The following is a 24,167-nucleotide window of genomic DNA, read 5'->3' as shown; positions in this document are numbered from 1 at the left end:
TTTCACAGATACACATATATGTAAACAAATACATGAACGGTGAATTGGAAGGACATACATTAAATACACAAGAGTGGGTGTCTATGTGGGAGGGGGGATTGGATCAGGGATGAGTGATGAAAGGGACAAAACAAAACAAAAGAATAAGAGGGACTCACATGGACCAACGATGATATAGTGTGCCAAGAACTGAGGAGTATGGTCAACTCAATTCTGTGCACCTGAGAGAATAAGTAAATAAAGTATTTGAGTGCCCAGGTAGCAGGATAGCTGGTTAGACTCCCAGGCTTGGCTTTATTCACCCCTAACATCCCTCCTGAGTTTAATCAAAGGTTACCAAAGTCCCAGCTGTATACAGTGGACTCTTCAGAAGGGCTCCCATCCCAGTCTGAGCAGTCCCTCTAGAAGCCATTACTTTGTAGGGAGCATTTTCTAACCCCATTAGTTCACCCTCAAGTTTAATCCCCAATTCCCAGTCCCTATTTTCCATTGTGGTCCACTTTCAGGAACACTTCATTTGTGTTTTTGAGAGGAGACGGACCATGGAATTGGAATGGTACCTGGGGGTTCCAGGCTTTGGGAAGAGATGGAGTTCTCAAGTATCTTGCCCCTGCTCCATGTTCACAGCCTGGGCCAAAGGAGGAAGATCTACGAAATGGGAGTCTACCCTCTTGCTGCATACATATGTACAGTTTTAAAATTCTATTCTCTGACCACTCAACCTCCTGCTGCAGGGACATACTCTAGTTTGTCTCCTTTCAGTTAGGTGCATATGTGTACGTGTGTGTGTTTGTGCCATATGTCTCCACATACAGGCATTTGCTCACATGTGTGCACCAGGCAGTGCTGCCTCCCCACACAGAGTCACACACAGTCTCACTCGACCATACCTCCCCACATGTGGTCATGCAGACAGGAGACACACACACACACACACACACACACACACACACAGAGTCAGAAAGAGAAAACATCCAATATAGCATTGTTCTTTTCAGTTTTCCATTTACAAAATCCAATGGTGAATCCAGGCAGTTAGAAAAAAGAAATGGAGGAAAACCTTCCAGAATATATCCTATCTACTCCCACCCCTGTGGTCCCCCCACCCCACTCCCTGGGAAAGGCACCCCCATCACTATCACTGAGAGAACAGGTACCCACCCCCACACCCACTCAGCCACTCTGGCCTGCCTTTCCAGGGCCACTCCACAACCAGGCTCATTAATGTCTCTCCTGCCTAGAGTGCCCTCCCCATTCCTCTTGGATCAAGGCTTCCCCAGTGCTGGGACTGTCTTGGGGGTAGGGAGGGAGCTTAGGACAAGGGTTTCTATCAGAAAGGGAAAGGGGTGTGGATAAATACAGATCTCTCCCTCCCCCAGGAAATGAGAGGGGGACAAAGAATCTGGGCAAGACCAGGCAAAGGAATGCCAGCTTGGCTCACCAGTTCCATAAGAACTGGCCATGATGTGAGTCCAGGGTGGACTCGGCCCTGGGAGGGAGGCTTGGGCTCTCCCACCTGAAGAATCTGGCTGTAGTCTGCTCCACTTTGGTTGGAGGGTAAAAAGGGGAGAAGGGCTGTTCAGGGGAAGGAATCTGGGGGCTGAGGGCCCAGAAGGCCAAGGGCTACCAAGAGGGGCAAGGCCCCTGAGGCTTCAAGGGGACAAAAAGAGGTCAGATAGGAATGGACTCAAGTCCACAATGCCTTGGAGCTTATACCATTATGCATTATACCAAGGCCACCCCCCAACTTTTCATCTTCAGGATAATAGTATGAACCAAGGAGACAAATCTGGGGTTGAGTTCGGCTCTGACCCCAGGTGCTGGTTTCCAGTTACTCTGGGGAGTTTGGCTTTCTCCCTACACTTCCCTGGGGGAATGCTCCTGCCTGTATGGCACCCACATCAGCCCTAGTGGAGCTGGAGTGGATTTCCATCCTCAGGAAGAAGAGTTGGGGGCTGGGGATCCAGGAGGCAGCTCGAAAGAATGCAGCCAAGCTCAGGTCTCTTCAACTTGAGGCGTGCAGCTCACATCCCATTCTTCACCTAGCCTGAGCCCATTCCAAGGGTCCTTCTCCCTCCCCTCCTGGCTTCTTGAACAGATGCTCAAGAAACACTCAGGAGGTCTGGACATGGTGGGAAGGGAGAGGAAACCAGGCTTGGGACCAGGGTTAGCTTAAAACAACAATTGCACACAACGTGGCAATTAAACATTCCCGCTCCCTGGGGACCCAGCACCCCCTTTGATCCCTGTTGTCAGCAGATGAATTTCTCCCTAAAATCCAGGTCTTGCTAAAGGACTTGGAAGGAGAGGGTGCATGGGAGCAGAGGGGGCAATAAGAGCTCTGGAAGTCTATTTTACAGGACAAATTTCCCCCTTCTGGACAATGTCAGAAGGAGAGACATTAAAGCAAGAAAGCCTATCTCCTCAGCTGTTAGTAGAAAAATCTGCATTTTCAGTCTTACTTTCTTTTTCTGAATTGTCACTTCTGAGAGAGAGAGGAAAAGAGAGAGGAGAGAGAGAGAGAGAAAGAAAGAGGAAATGACAGAGATTGTAGAAGTGGAGAATGAGGTGGCAGAGACAGGCCCCACAGAACTAGAAACACCTCTTTCCCAGTCCCCCACCCCGGTCTCCAACCCTGGGGAGGTGTTGGCAAAGGTGCCTAGATTCTGGGTGGTTCCAGGGGCTGGGGCTGGAGCTCAGAAAGAAAGGCTCCTGTAGGGGGCCCACCCTTCCCTTATTGTTTGCCCCAGCAAGGTAGCCATGACCTCCCTGCCTGTCTGCCTCCCGGCCTGCTTCACATGACACAGTAGGGTTCTCTGGGAGCCGGGGCACCTCCTGTGCTCCAGCAGGGGGCGTGAGTCCTCAGGCACTTCTTGAGGTCCTTGTTGAGCAAGAAGCAGACGATCGGGTTGACGGCAGCCTGGGCGAAGCTCATCCAAACAGCGGTGGCCAGGTAACGGTGGGGCACGGCACAGGCTTTCACAAACACTCGCCAGTAGCAGGCCACAATGTAGGGTGACCAGAGGAGCAAGAAGAGCAGTGTGATCGCGTAGAACATACGGCCCAGCTGCTTTTCACCCTTGACCTCGTCCATGCCCAGCAGCCGCCGGCTGGCTGCGTGCCCATTCTGCCTGATACCCAGCAGGGTTGGTGGCATGGGCCCACGGCCAAACCCAGCGATCCAGTTGGCAGCAGCCTGGCCGGTGGCCCCAGGACCATGGAATGTCCAGTTCTGGCTAATGGCTGGCACCATCTGCACTGGCTTCATCTTGCGGTGACGATACTCGAAGAGGAGCAGCTTGCCATAGACAGCATGTGTGGCTGCCATGAGCACAGCCAACATAAGCATGAAGCCCAGCGTGTCATTGGCCTTGAAGTAGCGATGCTCAAAGATGCACTGGTCCTCCTCACGGATAAACTTGTAGGTGCCCACATCAAAGACAGGTGGGAAGGCCATGGCCACAGACAGGGTCCAGGCCATGCAGATGACAGCTGCGCATGTCCAGAGTGTCATGCGCTTGGCGTAGAAGCGGTGGTGGGCGATGGCCATGTAGCGGGTGACGCTGATGCAGAACAGCATGAAGGCCGCATGGAAGCAAAAGAGCACAGCCATAAAGGCCACAATCTTGCAGCTGAGAGCACTGAAGGTCCATGAGGAGCCGTGGCGCACAGAAGCCAGCACAAAGGGGAAGCAGACGGCAGAGCGTATGCCGTCGGCCAGGCACAGGTCCAGCAGAAAGTAATAAGGAGCCTTGTGCAGGGCACGCTCCTTGAGCACCAGCAGGGACAAGATGGCATTGCCCGCCAGGCTTACACACATGATCAGTCCCAACAGCACCAGCTTCACATAAGCTGATGCTGATGGCGGGGATAGTGCGCCGCTCACCTCTTGGGGTTCTCCAGTAGCGTTGGCCATACTGAGGGGGCAGGGGCTGCTCCCAGCCTTACAGGATCAGCCAGTCCAGTATTCGATGGGCCCTGGGGGACTCCATCAGTTGTCCTGCTGGGCTGCACCTGCAAATAGGGATAATGGGGAAGAGACAGACAGACAGAGATAGAGAGATGAGGGCGGGAGAGAGACAGAAAAACACAGAGGCACAGAGACAGAGCAAGAAAGGATAGAACAAAGAGAAAATGGTGACAAAGACATAAATAGATACAAATTGAGACAGCAATGGGAGGGTGAGAGTGAGAAGACATAAGAAGAAACAGAACCAGAGAGACAGGGAAAGAGGGAAAGGAGAGATAGAGATAGAAATGGAGAGAGGAGAGAGAGAGAGAGAGAGAGAGAGAGAGAGAGAGAGAGAGAAACACAAGAAAAAGAGACAGTGAGAAACAGGTGGAAAGGAGAGGTGAGGAAGAAACAGAAAGGGCAGTGTTAGTGGGTCTACATGGCCCCCACACTTACTCCCTGGCTGGTGTCAGGTCCTGCCCCTGGCCCACTGCTGCTCCTACCCCCTCCTTGCTGGGCAGGGGGTGCTTCACCTCTCTGGCTTGTCCTCGGTTACCTGTTTCCTCCATTGGTGGTTCTGTGGGGCGGGGGTGTTGGTGCAGCTCTCCTCCCCCTTTGCAAGGCCCTAAGGTTATGTTCCTCAAACTATTTTGACCTCTACCCATAGTAAGACATACATTTTACATCACAACCCGGTACACACACGTGTGCACACAGAGCTGAACCAAAAGTTTCAGAAAACGGTACTGATCCTATGTGTCACATACCCCATTAGTTCTACTCTATTTCATGACTTTTTGTGGATGTTGGTAGCCACTCATTAAATAGGCTTTTTTTAATATATATTCATGATCAGGAATGTGGTTATCATGATCGAGGAAGAGTGGGAAGACCAGTGTGGTTGGAACAGGGCAGGCAAGGGAGACAGTGGTAGAAAGTGAGATCACAGAGGTGTCTGAGGTGTTTGGGGCTGGATTATATAGGGCTGTGGGCCATGACAAGGACTTAGGTTTTTATTTTAAGTCAGGTGGGGAGTATTGTGAATCTAAAGATGTGGGTATGCTTGTGTGCTTTCATTCATTGAAAAACGATTTATTGAGCATCTATTGTATGACAGGCACTGGGAGTACAGCTGTGAGTCAGATGGACAAGCATCCCTGCCCTTATGAAGCTGATATTCTAGATAATAAAGAAGATACATAAGTGAAGTATAGTAGGTCAGATGATGGTAAGTTCCTTAAAAGAAAAGTAAAGGAGGTAAAGGGGATAGGAAGTGCTAGGGGTGGGGGAGGTATGCTTTTGGATGGAATGGAGAGCAAAGGCTTCACGGAGGTGTCATCTAAGCAAAGACTTAAAAGAGGCAAGAGAGTGAGCCATGTGGGTATTGGATGGAAGAGAAGTCCAGGCAGAGGGAACAGCCAGTGCAAAGGCCCTGAGGTGGGATTACATGTGGTATATTTGGGGAAGAGTAAGGAGGCCACTGTGCTTGGAACAGAGTGAGCGATCAGAAAGTAGTAGGAGGTGAAGTCAGAAAAGTGGTGAGGCCAGATCACGTAGGCCATCGTGAGGACCTTGACTTTGAGTGATATGGGAGCCATGGGAACAGAAGCAAGATGTGATGACTCAGGATTGCACAGCATCCCCCGTGCTGCTGGGAGGAGCACACACCATGTGGGGCAAAGGTGGAACTGGAGAGAGTACACAGGAGGCTCCTGCAGTAATTCAGGTGAGAAATGATAGCACTCCATGCCCCTTGCCCTGCTTTATTTTTCTTTCTAGAATTTATCTCTTCTAGCGCACTATATAACTTAACTTTCAAAATTCAGTTTATTATCCACCTCTCCCTGTTAGAAGAAAAGCTCCACAAGGGCAGGGATTAGAGATTCACATGCTCTTCTCCAGAAGAGCAGTACATAGCACATGGTAGACCCTCAGTTAAAGGCTTTCAAATCAGTTAATTGGCTGAGGGACTAAATGGGCTGGTGGCTCAAGGACAGCTGCCTGAAGGCACCCAGGTAGGATAAGCTGAAAGAGCAGCTTGGCCAATACAGGGGTGGGAGGGCATGGGCAAAGCTTGCGCGGGGGTGGGGGGCAGGGGGGAACAGGGGGACTCCTGGTGTGTGCGAGCTGGGGGCAGGGGGAGAGGGAGTGTTATAAGGTAATATGGTAGGTGCCAGAGGGAAGGTAGCAAGGCAACCTGGGAAGAAGCTGAGGAAGCTCAGAACTACTGTTGGGGCTGGGATGGGCTGGAGGTTGGGGGCTACGGGGCTGAATGGAGCCTCTCTACACTCCCCTCCCGGGAAAAAAGTCACCCCTCTGTACTGTTTCCCAGCTCGCTCCAACCTGGCTTGCCACAGCCACCTTAGGCCAAGCTTTTTTGATTACACCCCAAAGTCTCAGACATGGTGCCAATAGGCCATGAGAAGGTGCCAGGGAAGGGGCTTGGGAGAAATGGATTTGGTGGACCCCCTCTCAGCCCCTCAAGGCCTGATAGCTCCCACAAAACTGTGGACTAGCTGACAACTGAGTGTGTGTAAATGTGCACAAACACACACACACACACACACACACACACACACACACACACACACTCCTTAGCTTTGAGGGGAAGCCGGGGGAAAGCATTAAAGACAGAAAGAGATTGAATGTAGAAGAGAGACACACAGAAAGTGACAGAGGAGAGAGGTTTGTGTGTGTGAGAGAGGGACAGAGACATATGAGGGAGAAGGGGAGAAATAGAGAAAGGGGAGCGAGCCTTACACACAAAGAGGAAGAGATAGAAATAGAGACAGAAAGGGGAAGAAGAGTGAGAAAAAAGACACAAAGACACACACAGAAACAGAGACAGTACAAGAGACAGAAAAGGAAGAGAAAAAGAGGCAGGAAAATAGAGAATGAAAGAGAGAGTGAGAAGGAGGGAGAGAAAGAAAAATGAGAGAGACAAAAGGAGATAGGGAAAGAGGGAGGGAGAAAGAGAGAGAGAAAGAGAGAGAGATAAGAGAGAGATGCCAGGAAAGAGAGAGAACAATATAGAGACATAGAGACAGGGGTTGAGACAGAGGCAGAGACAGAGATAGAAGCAGAAACAAAGATGGAGATAGAGAGAGGGAGACACAGAGAAACACACTAAGATCGAGAAGGTGGATACTTTGTAGTCCAGAGTCTCAGTGAAAACAAAAACAAACGCTAAAATGAAACAACACAAAACAATAGCAGCAAACAAACAAAACTCTAGTGTTGCCTAGAAAGCTGGGGCGATTCTACAGGTGAGGAGAGGTTTCTTCTGAGCAGACTGGCAGCCACAGCCTGGACCCATCCTGGGCTAAAAACAGGGCATGCACACAAACACATTCGCACCTGCTCGTGCCCAGACACCCTCAGAAAGTTACGCAGACACCTACACACACGCTCACACGGACACATAGCCTACTGCTATGGAGACCTACGGACAGCAACCAGCTTACACATACGGACCTTGCCCCTCCCATACTCGCACACAGTACATCTGTATGCTGCCTCCTTCCCACAGGCACTGAATACCCCTGTCTAAACACCAGTGCTCCGTCTTCAACAAAGGCATTACTCCCCCTAGGGGACATTTTGGAAATTTGTAAGAGCATTTTTGGTGGCCACAATGCTGACGTGTAGGATGTCCTTCCAACATTTAGGGGTCCAGACAAGGATGCTGGCCATCCAGTGATCTATGGGGCAGTCACACACAGCCAGCATACATCCTGAATCCCCTAGACTTTATACTTGTAATGAGCTGAACCTTGAATCTAACTGTATTTCACATATAAATACAAAATCCCCCTAATTTAATATACCCTAAATTCTCCAGGAATATAGCTGTCAAGTAAATCCAGAGGTGACTGCACTTTGTTTTGGGGAGCACTTTCTTTGAGTTGTTCACTATTTCAGAAAATCTCACCCCTAGGCCTTTGCCTGTCATTTTCCTGCACTTTGGGCATGGGGCAGCCTCTTGAGTTTTCCCCTCCCAAACCCATGTTTACTCACAAGACGTTACAAGCCTCTAACTACCTTATTGAATTTCCTGGGGAGTGCCATGCCCAAACATTTACATATTGAAATACAAATTATTTTCTTATAAATTACTTCCCTTTTACTTATTGTATTAGTTAATACAATATGCATATTGCATAAAATACTATATGGATTTTCTTTTGAAATTATATGTGCAGAGACTATATTATCTAAGAACTTCATGTCCATATAGTAAAGGGGTGTTACAAAATACGTGTTACATACAAGAGAGTGTTAGGTATGAGAGGGCTGAGAATTGCTCATATACACCGATACACACACACCCACACACACACACACATGTGCAATGGCCCATAAACCCACAATTATAACTCCCCTAACACACACACACACACACACACACACACACACAGAGATGAACACTCAAATCCCGACAGATAGATACACATATGCAAACCCATTCACACATTGTTCAAATCCTCTCACACACTCAAACTTTTGTGACACAGGCATGTATACAGTGGCATTCCTATATCATCACATACAAACACTGTTACACATGTTAACATTCAAAGTCATTTACATATGCCACCATACTCACATGCACTTGAACCCTCCCACATGCATACACACATATAAACACACACAGGCATGTACACACAGACAGAATCCCCCTTAAATATCCACAGAAATATTTGCATAGAGAAAAAAATAGACAAGCAAAAAACTGCTCATATATACACACATGTACATACTCTAACACACTCTAACACACAGAGGCCGATTGATCCAAACCCTTTCACACAGATTAGGCATAGTCAACAAAACAGACATGTACATCTTGGCACATGTACACACAGATACCCATTCATGTACACACTCACTTATGCAGAGAAGTATACCAGCTCCAACACACACACACACACACACACACACACACACACACCCCTCTTTGCAATATGCAACCACAACCAACCACAAAGAGAAAAACCACCCGTGTATACAAACACACTCTTGCACACACAGGGATGTGTACACACAGAAGCATGCTCACATTACTTGATATATATACCCTGCAACAGATGTACACCCAGAGAAAACCCACACATGTGTCCTTCAGACACAGGTGGAAACATTAGCAGAGCTACTTGGCTGGTGGGTACCTGCCACAGCAGGGATCCAGAGCAAGAAGCCCTCTAGAGGTTCAAAGGGAAATTGTAAATGTTTGGATCGCTTCCTATTGAAACATCCCAGATAATCTGATTATTACTTTGATTGCCACCCTGGTTCATCGGTGAGGTTTTTTGGTTTGGCCTATACACGTACAGCGTTTGTTTTTCTTTTTAATTTGGCCTCATTTATTTTTCCACAACTTTTTTTCTACAAAAATAGTTGTATGATTGTTGCTGTTATTATTATTATATAGTATAAGGTATTCTTAAGGGAATATAATTGTTTTTTGTTAATTGCCTTGATTGCTGCTTCTTCATAAACTTTTTTTCCCTTCTAGAACATTTCAGATATAAAAACGTACAAAGAATTCTGTAATGAACTTCAGTGCACCCATCACCCAGATTCACCAATGATCAACTCTCAGGGTCTTGTTTTGTCTATAAACTCATCCATTTCCAGAGTACTCTGAAGCATATCTATCATACCATTCATCCATAAGTATTTCTAAAAGGACTCTTTTAAAGACATTACAACAATATAATTTTTATTATCTCTTGGTTCATTTACTGACTTACTTGTGACTGGTTTTTAATATTAAAAGTTAGCCAAATCTGATTCTTGGTGGGATTTCATAATTAATTAATTATTACCTTTTGCTTTTAGGTAAAAATATTTGTCAATAAGTAAATAAAGACCAACTGTAGTTGAGTTGAATTGATTCATTAAAGGGAAAGCAAGGCCTTTATTCAAGGCTTTGTTTCCAGAGTGCTGCTCTTTTAACAGCGCAAAAGACCTCAAGTTTCTCTTTAAAAAAAAAAATAGGTTTTCAGGGGCGCCTGAGTGGTTCAGGCTGAGCGTCTGACTTCGGCTGAGGTCATCATCTCATGGATTGTGGGTTTGAGCCCCGTGTTGGGCTCTGAGCTGTCTGCACAGAGCCCAGAACCTGCTTCAGATTCTGTGTCTCCCTCTCTCTCTCTGACCTTCCCCCGCTCATACTCTGCGTATGTGTCTCTCTCTCTCAAAAAATAAACATTAAAAAATTTAAAAAAGATTTAAAAAATAGGTTTTCAGAAGTCACAAAGATCTGATGGCCCCTTCAATACTTTATATTCAAGTAGATTTAATTTTTAAGACACTTCTTTTCCCATCAAAATGGACTTTTTGATTAAAGCTGGAAAATCAGGAGACTCACAAGACAAACACAGTCTTCCCTCAAAAAAATCTAGGCTGTCCCTAATTTGAGCAGTTTAATGAGGATTGTTTCAAATTTGGATTCAGCTGCCAAATAAGCCCTCTCTAGGGAGGCAAACCATAAGAGACTCTTAAAAAACTGAGAATAAACTGAGAGTTGATGGGGGGTGGGAGGGAGGGGAAAGTGGGTGATGGGCATTGAGAAGGGCACCTGTTGGGATGAGCACTGGGTGTTGTATGGAAACCAATTTGACAATAAATTTCATATTAAAAAACAAAACAAAACAAATAAGCCCTCTCTTCCTCAACCTAAATGTCCGATTTGTGTGGGAAAGTTATCAAAAGAAACTTCATTTCCCAGTAGGGTATGTCAGTCAACTGGCCACAAAACACTATCACACAGAGAAATATTTGGAGTTTTTAAAGCATCTCAAAGTGCAAATTAAGAAACCTGGCTCTTTTATGGGATGGGTTATAACATCCTTAGACAGAGCTCAACCAGCTAGTGACAGGGTTGCAGGATTAACAAGTAAAGCTAAGGTGCTCCTCTCAGTAGAATCTCACATGTTAGCAATCTGCCAGAAAATTGTCCACACCACATTTGGGACCAATGAGGTAAAAAGAATAAGAAAGGGGTCATTTTCAATTATTGCTATTAGGAGATATAGTGATGGTGGGTCAAAGGACATTGAAATGACACTAACCCAGAAGATTGTTGAATCAAAAGTGTTTTTCATTTTACATTGAGGAGTCTCTAGATGTTGATTAATTGTGCTCAGTTCATAGTACTAGTCAGAAAACCTGAACAGAAATGCAAGAAGCACCAAAATAAACTAAGGTTGAAATATTCAAAGTGATACATGAGTATTTTGAAATACTGTGGAAACTCTACATTAGTCCATAAACTGATGCTGCTGAGATGGCATGAAATTTGCATTGGGAATTTGTTCTGAAAATGCCGAGATTCATGCACCAAGGAGCACCCACCTATCAAAGTTTGCCTGTAGGTCTGATCTCCACAGTATATGATGCTAGGTGGGTTTGATTAAATCCAAACCACTACTCACCTGTGTGTTGGGTTTCTGTGAAGCTTTGATATCAGTACATTTTTCTCTATTGTTCTAAACCTAAGTGTATAAGGATTTTGTAAAAGATTTATGAGCTAAAAGAAAATTTTCAGCATTTTTTTGTGAATGATTCTCATTTGCCGATTTGATGCTTACTTGTTCCAAGACAGCATGGTATTGGCACAAAAACAGACACATAGACCAATGGAATAGAGTAGAAACCCCAGAACTAGACCCACAAACGTATGGCCAACTAATCTTTGACAAAGCAGGAAAGAACATCCAATGGAAAAAAGACAGTCTCTTTAACAAATGGTGCGGGGAGAGCTGGACAGCAACATGCAGAAGGTTGAAACTAGACCACTTTCTTACACCATTCACAAAAATAAACTCAAAATGGATAAAGGACCTGAATGTGAGACAGGAAACCATCAAAACCCTAGAGGAGAAAGCAGGAAAAAATACCCTCTGACCTCAGCCGCAGCAATTTCTTACTTGACACATCCCCAAAGGCAAGGGAATTAAAAGCAAAAATGAACTATTGGGACCTCATCAAGATAAAAAGCTTCTGCACTGCAAAGGAAACAATCAACAAAACTAAAAGGCAACCAACGAAATGGGAAAAGATATTTGCAAATGACATATCGGACAAAGGGCTAGTATCCAAAATCTATAAAGAGCTCACCAAACTCCACACCCAAAAAACAAATAATCCAGTGAGGAAATGGGCAGAAAACATGAATAGACACTTCTCTAAAGAAGGCATCCAGATGGCCAACAGGCACATGAAAAGATGCTCAACGTCGCTCCTCATCACGGAAATACAAATCAAAACCACACTCAGGTATCACCTCACGCCCGTCAGAGTGGCCAAAATGAACAAATCAGGAGACTCTAGATGCTGGCGAGGATGTGGAGAGATGGGAACCCTCTTGCACTGTTGGTGGGAATGCAAACTGGTACAGCTGCTCTGGAAAACAGTGTGGAGGTTCCTCAAAAAATTAAAAAGAGACCTACCCTATGACCCAGCAATAGCACTGCTAGGAATTTACCCAAGGGCTACAGGAGTGCTGATGCATAGGGGCACTTGTACCCCAATGTTTATAGCAGCACTTTCAACAATAGCCAAATTATGGAAAGAGCCTAAATGTCCATCAACTGATAAATGGATAAAGAAATTGTGGTTTATATACACAATGGAATACTACGTGGCAATGAGAAAGAATGAAATCTGGCCTTTTGTAGCAATGTGGATGGAACTGGAGAGTGTTATGCTAAGTGAAATAAGTCATACAAAGAAAGACAGATACCATATGTTTTCACTCCTATGTGGATCCTGAGAAAGTTAACAGAAGACCATGGGGGAGGGGAAGGAAAAAAGAGTTAGAGAGGGAGAGAGCCAAACCATAAGAGACTTAAAAACAGAATAAACTGAGGGTTGATGGGGAGTGGTAGGGAGGGGAGGGTGGGTGATGGGCATTGAGGAGGGCACCTGTTGGGAGGAACACTGGGAAACCAATTTGAAACCAATTTGAAAATAAATTTCATATTTAAAAAAATATATATATATATGAAAGTATACTGTTAAGGTTTATGGATTCAAAGCCAAACTTCAACTTAGAAGAAGTGAGGTCATGTGTGCTTCCCTGGGTGATATTTAGTTGGTGTTATTAAGTTGAATATTAAAGACTTATTAAGATGAGTAGAGCAATGTCTGTGTCTCCTTAGGGTAAAAGCTTCTTCAATTATTTTTAAATGCTCAAAATGAAAATTTTTTTTGGATTCAAAATCCATGTGCATTTTTTTTATTTTAGAGAGAGAGCGCACACAAGTGGGGGAGAGGGGCAGAGGGAGAGAGATAGAATCTTAAGCAGGCTCCATGCTCAACATGGAGCCCCATACAGGGCTCCATCCCACGACCCTGGGATCATGACCTAAGCTGAAATCAAGAATTGGATGCTCAGGGGCCCCTGGGTAGCTCAGTTGGTTGAGCGACCCACTCTTGATTTCGGCTCAGGTGGTGATTTCACGGTTCCTGGGATTGAACCCCACATCAGGGCAGAGCCTGCTTGGGATTCTCTCTCTCCCTCTCTCTCTGCCCCTCCCCCACAATGCACATTTGCACTTGTGCGTGCTCTCTCTCTCAAAATAAATAAACTTAAAAAAAAGAGTCAGATGCTCAACCAACTGAGCCACTCAGGAGCCCCTAATGTGCATTCATTACAAGAGTTTCAACATCACATTTGATTGAAAGAAAAGAAAGAGGTGTTAGATTTAAAGAAGGTTCCTACCTTTGAAGTACAAAATTCAAAGACTATAATTATCCAAGTTCTGATTATTGAGGAGAAAGAGGCTTTAACCAGTAAAAAACAAAAAACAATGATCATTTGCTGCCACCTACACATGCAAGCAATTTCCTGTTGATGGTGACTACCAAGAGACAGAAGAGATTATTAGCTATTTCAGCAGAGAACCTGGGTAACCTGGGTCTCTCTGCCTGGCCATGGCAAAAACAAGTGAGTTAGAAAGGGAGGTGAAACAGAGAGGCACAAACAAGCAGTTAGTTGTTGCATTTCTTAAGAAAGGTTGGTAAGGTGTGAAAGCTTCAGAGAAACCAAAATGGTACCTGATGACCCCAAAGCTGATGCCTTTAAGGTGAGCTTTGATGACCCACAGAATCATGCAGCTATGTTTCACACATTCAAGCTAATTACTGAAGACATCAGGGCAAACTGTGCCTGCACAACCTCCATGGAATAGATCTTACCTTCAACAATAGGCTTTCCAAGACCACGAAGTGGCAGGTCATGATATAAGTTTACATCCATGTCAGAACTACTAATGGTTACTTGTTTCGTTTGTTTTGTTTGTGTTTTTATCAAGAAACATGATTACTTGATGTCGAAGATCTATGCTCAGCACAAACTGATTTACCAAATCATGATGAAAATGTCCATAAATAAGTCATATTACCATAAAATAAATAAAAGCAGTCATGATCAAAGGCTCAGAGGTGGGCATGAATGTTGACCACCGCAAATATGCATGAGTGAATAAAAGTTATATTTCTAGAAGTGAGCTCGTGTGCTGTGAAAAATTCCTGAAAAGATGTCATTTGAATTCAATATTTAATAACTCCCTCAAAACTTTGCATTTTTGTTATCCTTATCACAATTTGTGTAACATAAATAAAATCTATGGAATTTCTTTTCACCAAACCCCAGTATCCCTATATCCTCTTCAGTTTACTCCAATGTGTCATATGGATAGTCCCCTTCTCCATGTGCCAGGTTGGGCATGCCCTAAGACATTCACATCTAGTCACAATGCACAGACCCACTAGCACACATGGACAGATATGTGCACACAGGCACTTGTGTACATGGAGATTCAAATTTGCACTCACATCCAGACTTACATCAGCTGATAAGCACAATCAGGTGCATTTGTATATGTACACACACACACACACACACACACACACACACACCTCCTCTTCTACACAGAAAGTTAGGTATGTGTGTAGGTACCCATCTAACAGCAAATCATGCAAAGATATAAAAACACACACAAACATACACGTACATACATACACACAGATAACTACCCTTCAACAGAAATGGAGGCCTAGGCAGAGAAAAATTCACCATACACATGGGCACATGCAGACACATACACATACAAACCAAATCATACGGGCCTACATGCTTTCAGATACAATCGTGCATATGCATAGACATAAGAACTGGCATTCAGACACAGGTTAAGTCCTATTCACATCCTATAGATCCAGGCCTTCCCCTACCCCCAGGATCTAACATTAAGAGATTAAAATCCACTGTTTTATACAAACCTTGCCCTGGTACACATACATTATACACACAGTACTGACACTCTCACACATACAGGCACATTGCTCAGATTCACTGCTACACACACAGAGGCAGGCATATACTGAGCAATGCAGACTCACACACACACACAGCCATGTAGCCACCGATGCTTATAAACACAGCCAGACACAAACCCTCAGATGCACACACCCATTCACACCTATGCATTCACTTATACAACACAAATACATCCTATTACATGGCCATATGGGCACAAATCCTTTATACACACATATCATCATATATAAACCTGGATACTAACCTTCCTACATGTATAAGCACAACAGAGATTCACACACACACATTTACATCCTGACTAGTACAAACCTGTTTACATATTCAGATAAAAACACACACAGGGCACCTGGGTGGTTCAGTCAGTTAAGCATCCCACTTCGGCTCAGCTCATGATCTCAGTTTGTGAGTTCAAGCCCCACATCAGGCTCTGCATTGACAGTGTGGAGACTACTTGGGATTCTCTCTCTCTCCCTCTCTCTCTCTCTGCCCCTCCTCCACTTGTGCGCTCTCTCTCTCTTAAAATAAATAAACTTTAAAATACACATACACATGCTCATATATGCAGCCTACCAGCATTGCAGGTAACACCTGAACTCACATGGACACACATCATCACAGATACAGATATATGCATTCATTCACCCAGATGTACACTGGGAAATACACATGCATGGCCAAACCCCTTCCATTGACCTCCTAGACACACACTTCCTTTCTCATATGCTTATGGTTTTATATACACAATGGGACACATATAAATATAAAGCCAGTTTTATGTACACATTCTCACATACACACAGGATCCACTCACTCTCTTACACATACACATGAACACAAATAATGTAGGAAATATGCACATAGAAACTACTCCATTGCACTTGCTGATGGGCACATACCGTTACTTACACACCAGGCACATACAATAATTATAGTACTATGTAACACCTGATACAGCACAGAGGACTCATTATGTGCCAGGCACTGTCCTAAGCACTTTTCAAATATTAACTCATCTGATCCTCACCCTATGAGATAGATACTATTATTACCCCTACTTTAAAAATACGAAACTGGGGCTTAGTTGAGATTAGGTGACTTGCCCAAAGCCCCACAGCTAATAAATGACAGAACGAGGATGCAAATCTAGAGCTTACCTCCAGAGACCTTGCGGATCTAACTTACTCACAGGGAGAAACACACTCACCTCACACACACATACAGATACACACCACTCTAGCACAAACACATGCACACACAAGCCACGTACCAACATACATGGGTACCAATAGCCACACACATGTAAGCACATACATACTCACATTTACACTCTACCAGAGGCATATATGCCCTAGGAAATATATATACATTCCCACACATACCCACAATCACACACCCCACCCAGACACTATCAAACACACAAAACACCCTGTTATACCACCTACACACCATCTGGACAAGTCCACACTCACATGCAGACACACCAACATTCTCAGATACGTTCCCCGCCCAAATACCCACAAACACTCTTACACACACTATCCAGATATACCCACATGCCCACACCCCCACCCAGATACACTCACACACCCCACCCAGATTCACCTATATCCTCTCATTCACATACCACCCAGATATACCCTATCCATCTCTCATATACCAGCCAGAGAGAAGCCCACACTCCTTTACTTAGATACACACACAACCACACCCCAACACAGATACGTGCACACTCTCTTTCTTATACACACCATTCAGACACACCCACTTTCACACACATACCCAATACTGATACAGCCACATTCTCTCACACACATCCCATCTAAACACACCCATCCTCATACACACCCACTTCAAACACACCTACATTCCACAGGCATTCCACCCAACAACAGCCACACTTCTGCAAACTCCCAACTCAGTACACCCACACTCTCATGTGCAACATTCAAATATACTCAAATCCGTAGACACTCCCAACCTAGAACCGTCATATTTGACCCAGGCACACCTACTATCTTCTTCACACATGGTATCAAGGCACACACCCACAATGACACACACACCATTCACAGACACTACACTTACATACAGCCAACCCAGATACTCACACTCACAAATTCCCAGCCTAAGTACGTTCACACACACAGCACCTACACATTATCCAGAGACACCTGCTCACACACAAATCTTATACGTATACACCCATTATTTTCTCATGTTCTCTCCCTCTTTCTCTCTCTCTCACACACACCAAACAGACCCACTCACAAAGCCCCACCCAGATACATCCACCCCGATACATATGTATACACCATCCAGATTCATCACAAGTGGACCATTGAGATTCTCTCTCTCTCTCTCTCTCTCTCTCTCTCTCTCTCTCACACACACACACACACACACATCAACTAGATACATTCCACTACAATCTAGACACGTCTGCATTCACACACGCACACACACACACACAAACACACACACACACATCCCACCCAGATATATTCAAGTCTTACACATGCCATCCAGGTATGCCATCTCAGACACTCCACTACCCAGATACATCCATACTTTCATCCCCTCCACACCAGTCAGATACACTAACACTCCAAACGCACTTTCCACCCAGATATGCCCCCCAAACTCTCTTACACACCCCATCCAGTTATACCCACACTCACACACGTCCAAGTACATCCATACCCAGATACACAACCAAAGCTCTTACAACACACCACCTAGAGATACTACGCACTCCACCACCCAAACACACCTGTGCTTTCACCCACCCACCATTAGGTACACTCATATTCAAACACACTCCACCCAAACTATACCCACACACTATCTAACACAGAGCCCAAATGTACCACTATGCTCTCTCTCACACACCATCCAGATATACCCACATCTCACACACACGACATCCAGACACACCCACTCACACTCCCCAACCCAGGTAAACCCAAACACTTACAACCCATCCAGATACACCTACACATTTTTCCCACCAGATACTTCCATACTGTCATATCCCTACCATACTCAGAAACACCTGCATACTCTTTTACACATACACACAATCCAGATTCCCCTCTCTTCATCACCATCATCCAGAATACCCACACTCCACACATACAATGCAGATATACCCATACTCTCTCTCACACACTATACACACATCTCATCCACATACACTCCCACACACCAACCATAGATACTTCCCAATTATATGTATACTCACATACACCCCCATCATCACCCAGATGTGCCCAAATTCTCCCCCCACACACATACACACCATCTAGATATATTCCATCGCACACTTCCATTGCCTAATAGACTTGTATGCTCACCCACCTACACACTATCCAGATATACCCATATTTAAATGCTCCTACCCCAATACACCCATACTCCTTCATGCACACAGTCTACCCAGAAGCACCCACACTTTCACAGATACATCTACACTATAAAACACATACATCATCCAAACACCCCCTCACTCTCTTGCACCAGCCAGATACACCCGTACACACATACTCCTCAAAAACACACATCCTCACACATATTCCCACTCCCACTCATACCATACCCAATACATATCATACCACCCCCACACCCAAACTCTCACCCATACCATCCTCCACCCAAACAGGCTGATGTTCTCATAACACCTCACAAACACACCATTTACATACACCCACACTCACACTCACCCCTCCCAAATACAGCCAAATTTCTCACATATGTATTTTTCCCAGAAACACCCAGAGTCTCTTACATACACAGAACCCAGATCCCTTCTCTCTCTCTCTTTCTTTTTCATTCTCTTACCAAATATACTACCTTCTACACACACACACACACACACACACACACACACACCACTCTACCTAGATATACCTTTACTTATACATACACATTGACATCTAGATTTCTGCCTTGACGGCATAATTTGGGTGCTCTCTGTGAAAACCAACCTTAAACACTAAACAATGCCATTTTGTTCTGGGCCTTCAATGGTGGGGGGATGGGAAGGGAGGTCTTTATGTTTCAAGAAATCCTTTTCTAAAAGGTCACAAGATCCCCTTTCCTAAGAGGACTTCAGTCCCTAGGAGGACATCAGCCATGATTGGTTCCCACTTCTTGAGTGTGAATGATGACAGGAATTATCCTGAGACACCTCCCCCCACAAAAACCCAGCACATGGTCAAGGCCAAAGAGGCCCCAGAAGAGGGTCATGGATTGCTTAGGTGTTATAGCTTGCCATCCTGTAGGATGTCTACACAGAGCCAGCTATGGTCTAGCAGGGTGACACTGACTCTTAGACATGCGCATAAACACATGCTGGGGTGTACACACAGCATCACACAGACTCTTAAGTACCGTCCTTTATCACTCTTTCAGTGATTAGGCCTATCTGGGTAAGCCCAAGGCCAAATCTCTCTCACACACACACACCATCAGACAGGCACATGCACAAATACCTACACTTATCCCTACACATAGGCACACTCGCATTGCTCTTGGTCCCATATGTGCATTTCCATTTACTCTCAAACATAGGCATACATGCATGGCATATATTTCCATGACATAACACCCATGAAGGACATACATTCACTCACAAACACAGGTGTACACACAGGCATACTTTCACATGTCCACAGATGGACACACTCTACATCATACCCAGTGAGACAATGAAGAAACATGACACACAGAAGTAAGCTCCCAAATATATATACACACACACACCCAGACATGACCACATAAGCATTTTCACATGCATTCACATGAGGGTGTACTCACACATAAACACCCAGATGTGCACATGCTTGTCAGTGAGATGATGTATTCATATACAGACATTCTAACACACATAGACATATACACACAACTGGGCATGTATGCCTGTGAGCATATTCACATATACATAGGCATGTACATCATTCATTCCTATATGCACATAACCAGACACAGAGACACAAATGTACTTACAAAATACACTCACACAATCACAATAAGATATGCACACCATGTACATTCCCACATGTTTATACACCCATATGAGAAGCTATGCAAACAAAAGAAGATCCATTTATACTTATATCCTTAGACAGACTTGGACACAAAGGTCTGTTCACACACATGTGCACATGGAAGAACAGTCAGATATTCTTACATGCTTGTATATCTGCACAAGAAGAACTGATAACACTTTTCACACACAAGCTCAAACATATTTATAGACCAAGAGGGCATGCACATACATTCACTTACACTGTTCTAGAACATATGTTCCAGAATAAACACAAATACACATACACAAATAATTAGAACTACACAAAATGGTACATCCATATACCTGTACAGACTGGCACACACAGGCATATTCACACAAACACACTTAGAGGTGGCAAATATACAGACATGTTCACTCAAATGCACACACAGCCATATGTTCACAGGTAGTAGCATATACTCACACATATACACTCACAGTCACTCACAGGCACATCCATACTCACGCATTCACACTTGCACTCAGAAATTCAAACAAAACACATATTGAGATATGTGCACCAAGTATTATGAAATGTAGTTACTCATGCATCCCACAATCAGACTCGCATTCACACATAACAGTGTACCCACAAACACACATAGACATGTACACAAATACATTCATTCACTTATGCACATAGCCTTTTGTGCATATACACACAGGCACAGACCTCCCCCCACCACAGCCATACCCATATACATGATCAAATGTGTACACATGGGGATACCCACAAAATATATTTTCATGCACAAAACATGTATTCACACACTCCCCTCTATCCACACAATTAGTTCTTTTACTCATGTGATCATCTACACTAACATTCCCCTAATCAGATGTGGACCCACAGGTCTGTCTACAGATGATATGTACTCAAAACACTCACACAGACATACACATAATCCAAAATGCTGGAGAATCCACATGGGCATTAACACACAGACCAACTCATATATATACATGACAGATACACCCACACAGAGGCATGTTCACACATAAATACTCTCCCATACATGCATGGACACACACACACACATGCCCGTATACTCATGAACACACCGTTTAGATATACCTACACTCATATGCACACATAGGCACACACACCAATATACACAGATACAGCTAGACATTCACCTAATTCGGTATGCATACCCAGGCATTCTGAAACCCTCATACTCATATGCATATAATTAGACATGTACATTCAAAGACAAATTGATACCACAAACATACACAACTAGACATTCAACAGACCTGTTGGCTCACAGAAACAGTCTCACTCAGCCTCATAATCAAACATGCCCATTTGCTCACCCAGACCTGCAAAGTCATACCCACTCCCCTGTATACACACAAGCTTACCCAGACATTCACACACTTGCACACACCATCATGTGCCCTGCTCACATACAGGCTCACATATATCCACAATGCCCATGAACAGATACACAGACACACAGACTGCACACAGTTACACATATATACCCACTCTCAGATCCAGATGCCTCTAAACCACAGTCTGGGTACTCTCTTCCAAATTCTTCTTCAGAAAAGTCTACTCCATACCCCAAAGCCCCACCCCTCCCTACCCTCACCATGGGGTCTTCTGGGTCTCAGACTTTCCTCCCCTCCTACTCCTCCCCTGGCCTTAAAGACCTTCCTCCAGCCACCCACCCCTCACGCAATGTCCCACCACATCTCTATGCCCAGAAACCAGCCAGGAGACCCCACTGTCCCCCTCCAACCCAGTCTAGGCTCTAGACTAGGGTCCCTGGGACCCGTCCCCCACAGGTCTAGCTGCCGCATGGGCCACACCCCAGTTCTACCTGAAGCCCTGCCATCTCAGAAGCTTCAGCCTTGTCTCCAGGCCCTGCCAACCACTGACCACAGGCCAAACTCTTGCCAAGTCTCCCCTCAACAGGGAGACGCCTACATCACCAGGGCCAGGAATGCTGCAGGCTGCAAGCCAGGCCTCTGCTAGCTCATGGGGGCTCAAGCCTGTGTGTGTGTGTGCGTGTGTGTGTCTGTCTGTCTGTCTGTGTGCGTGTGCGCGCACACACGCACGCGCGTGCAAGGGGGCAAGTGCAGGGAAAGGAGACTGGAGTGGAGTAGGGGTGGAAGGCTCTGCCCATAGCCACCACTCATCACTCCCTACAAAGAAAGAGTGACAACACTGAGCTGCTCCTGCCTCCCCTCCACTTCCCAACCCCCATTTGCCTACCTGCTGTCCTCCCTAGATCTCTGCCAAGACCCTGGAGAAGAGGGGCCGGTCCCTCCTCCAAATAATCATTAACAATATTAATCATGAATAATCAGCGATATTGACCATGAGCTTTGCTGATACTGCTTCAGGGCCACTTCTATGCACATCCTTTATTTGCATGCACCAACTCATCTAGTCACTACACACACCCATGATGGGAGGGTCACCAGTCTCTTTGGCGGATGAGAAAACCGAGGTTCAATAAGTGGCACACTTTCACTACAGTTGCAGAGCTAGTAGTTGGGGGAAATGTCCCTGGAGAATCCATGTTCTTCATGCACTAGGCTTCCCTGCTCCTTCAGACATAAGGACCACTGGCCACACTGTGCACAAGATCATAAGATCTGGGGGTCCCAGATACAACACGGGCATCTGAAGCAGAGATAGCCTTGGGTGAAGGCTGGGGCCTACACTGTGGCCCCTGTAGGTTGTGTGGCATGGTCCTTGCCCCCACAGAGCCACCAGGCAGCCTAGGGCCTGGACGTGCTTCCCACCCCCACCTCACTTTCCCTACCAGCTAGGAATCACAGCAATATCTTCAGTGGTGAGTGAGCAAAAGTCTGTGCTACCTGTGGGGAGAGACTGGGGAAAGTAGAAAGGAAGGAAAGCCGGGAGAGAGGAAAGAAGGAAAGGAGGAGTGGGGGGGGGGGTGGTCTGGGCTGGGATCAGCTTCTCTGTCATGTCTACCCACCTGCCTGTTCACACACACAGACAGAAATGCACACACCCTGCATGCAGGCCAAGGAACCTGGAGGAGAGTGGAGGAGGAAGGAGAGGGAGATGGAGAGGGAGAGGAGGCAGCCGCAGGAGGCTGAGCCTGCCCAGGGTGCAGGCATTGAGGAGAGCACTGCCAGGCTCCCAGGCATGCCTTCCACAGCTAGCACACAAGGGGACATTAACACAGCCTCTAGCCCCAAAGCGATCATCATGATAAAAACAGACCCCATGTGGGGAGTGGGGAAACAGGTGGTAGTTCCCTTTCTCATGGGACATTTGGGATTGGGGAAGATGGAGATGGCTAGAGGACTCTCCAGGCTTGGGTGTCCAAGTAGTCCTTGTGATGGAATGGGGATGGGGGCGGGGGAGACACACTAACAGAGTCAGAGAGAGAGACAGAGAGCATGGCAGTGATGGAGACTCTGAAATATGTGTGGGGAGACAGAAGAGAAGTCTCAGCCCCTCATCCTTGCTGGAGGGATGCTGACTACTTACCTGGGCTCTCTCAGCAGGGCTGTCTTGGAATCCAGGGAGGGGGCTCAAGCTGTCTCACCGAGGATAAATCACAGCCCAGGCCACATTGTGGGACCCTCAGATGTGTCCTCAGTGATGTGGCGGCCAGTGACACTCCTGCTTCTGTTGCCGTGGATACAGCGGCCGGGCTGGTCTAAAACGCAGACATCAGGGGAAGCAGGCACCGAAGGGGTGCACTGAGCAGGGCTGGGGGCATTAGGGAACACCAAGTGGGCAGCACACAGCCTTGGGGTGCCCAGCCAGCTGGCAGGTGAAGGTCCAGGCAGGTGCTTCCCCCACTACA

At 45.7% G+C, this 24,167-nt stretch overlaps 1 protein-coding gene across 1 annotated transcript; it reads right to left on the bottom strand.

The window, feature by feature from the left end:
* Positions 1 to 1,162: 1,162 nt before the first annotated feature.
* GPR173 (G protein-coupled receptor 173) lies at positions 1,163 to 24,167 on the bottom strand. Its single transcript, XM_007090918.3, has 2 exons — positions 23,846 to 24,167; positions 1,163 to 4,014 (listed from the first exon to the last, which is right to left on the bottom strand). The coding sequence occupies exon 2, from the start codon at positions 3,914 to 3,916 to the stop codon at positions 2,795 to 2,797; it is 1,122 nt and encodes a 373-aa protein (XP_007090980.1). The 5' UTR covers positions 3,917 to 4,014; positions 23,846 to 24,167; the 3' UTR covers positions 1,163 to 2,794.

This window comes from Panthera tigris, chromosome X (genome assembly GCF_018350195.1).
Source record: "Panthera tigris isolate Pti1 chromosome X, P.tigris_Pti1_mat1.1, whole genome shotgun sequence".
NCBI lineage: Eukaryota > Metazoa > Chordata > Mammalia > Carnivora > Felidae > Panthera > Panthera tigris.
This window is presented reverse-complemented; position numbering and strand designations above follow the sequence as displayed.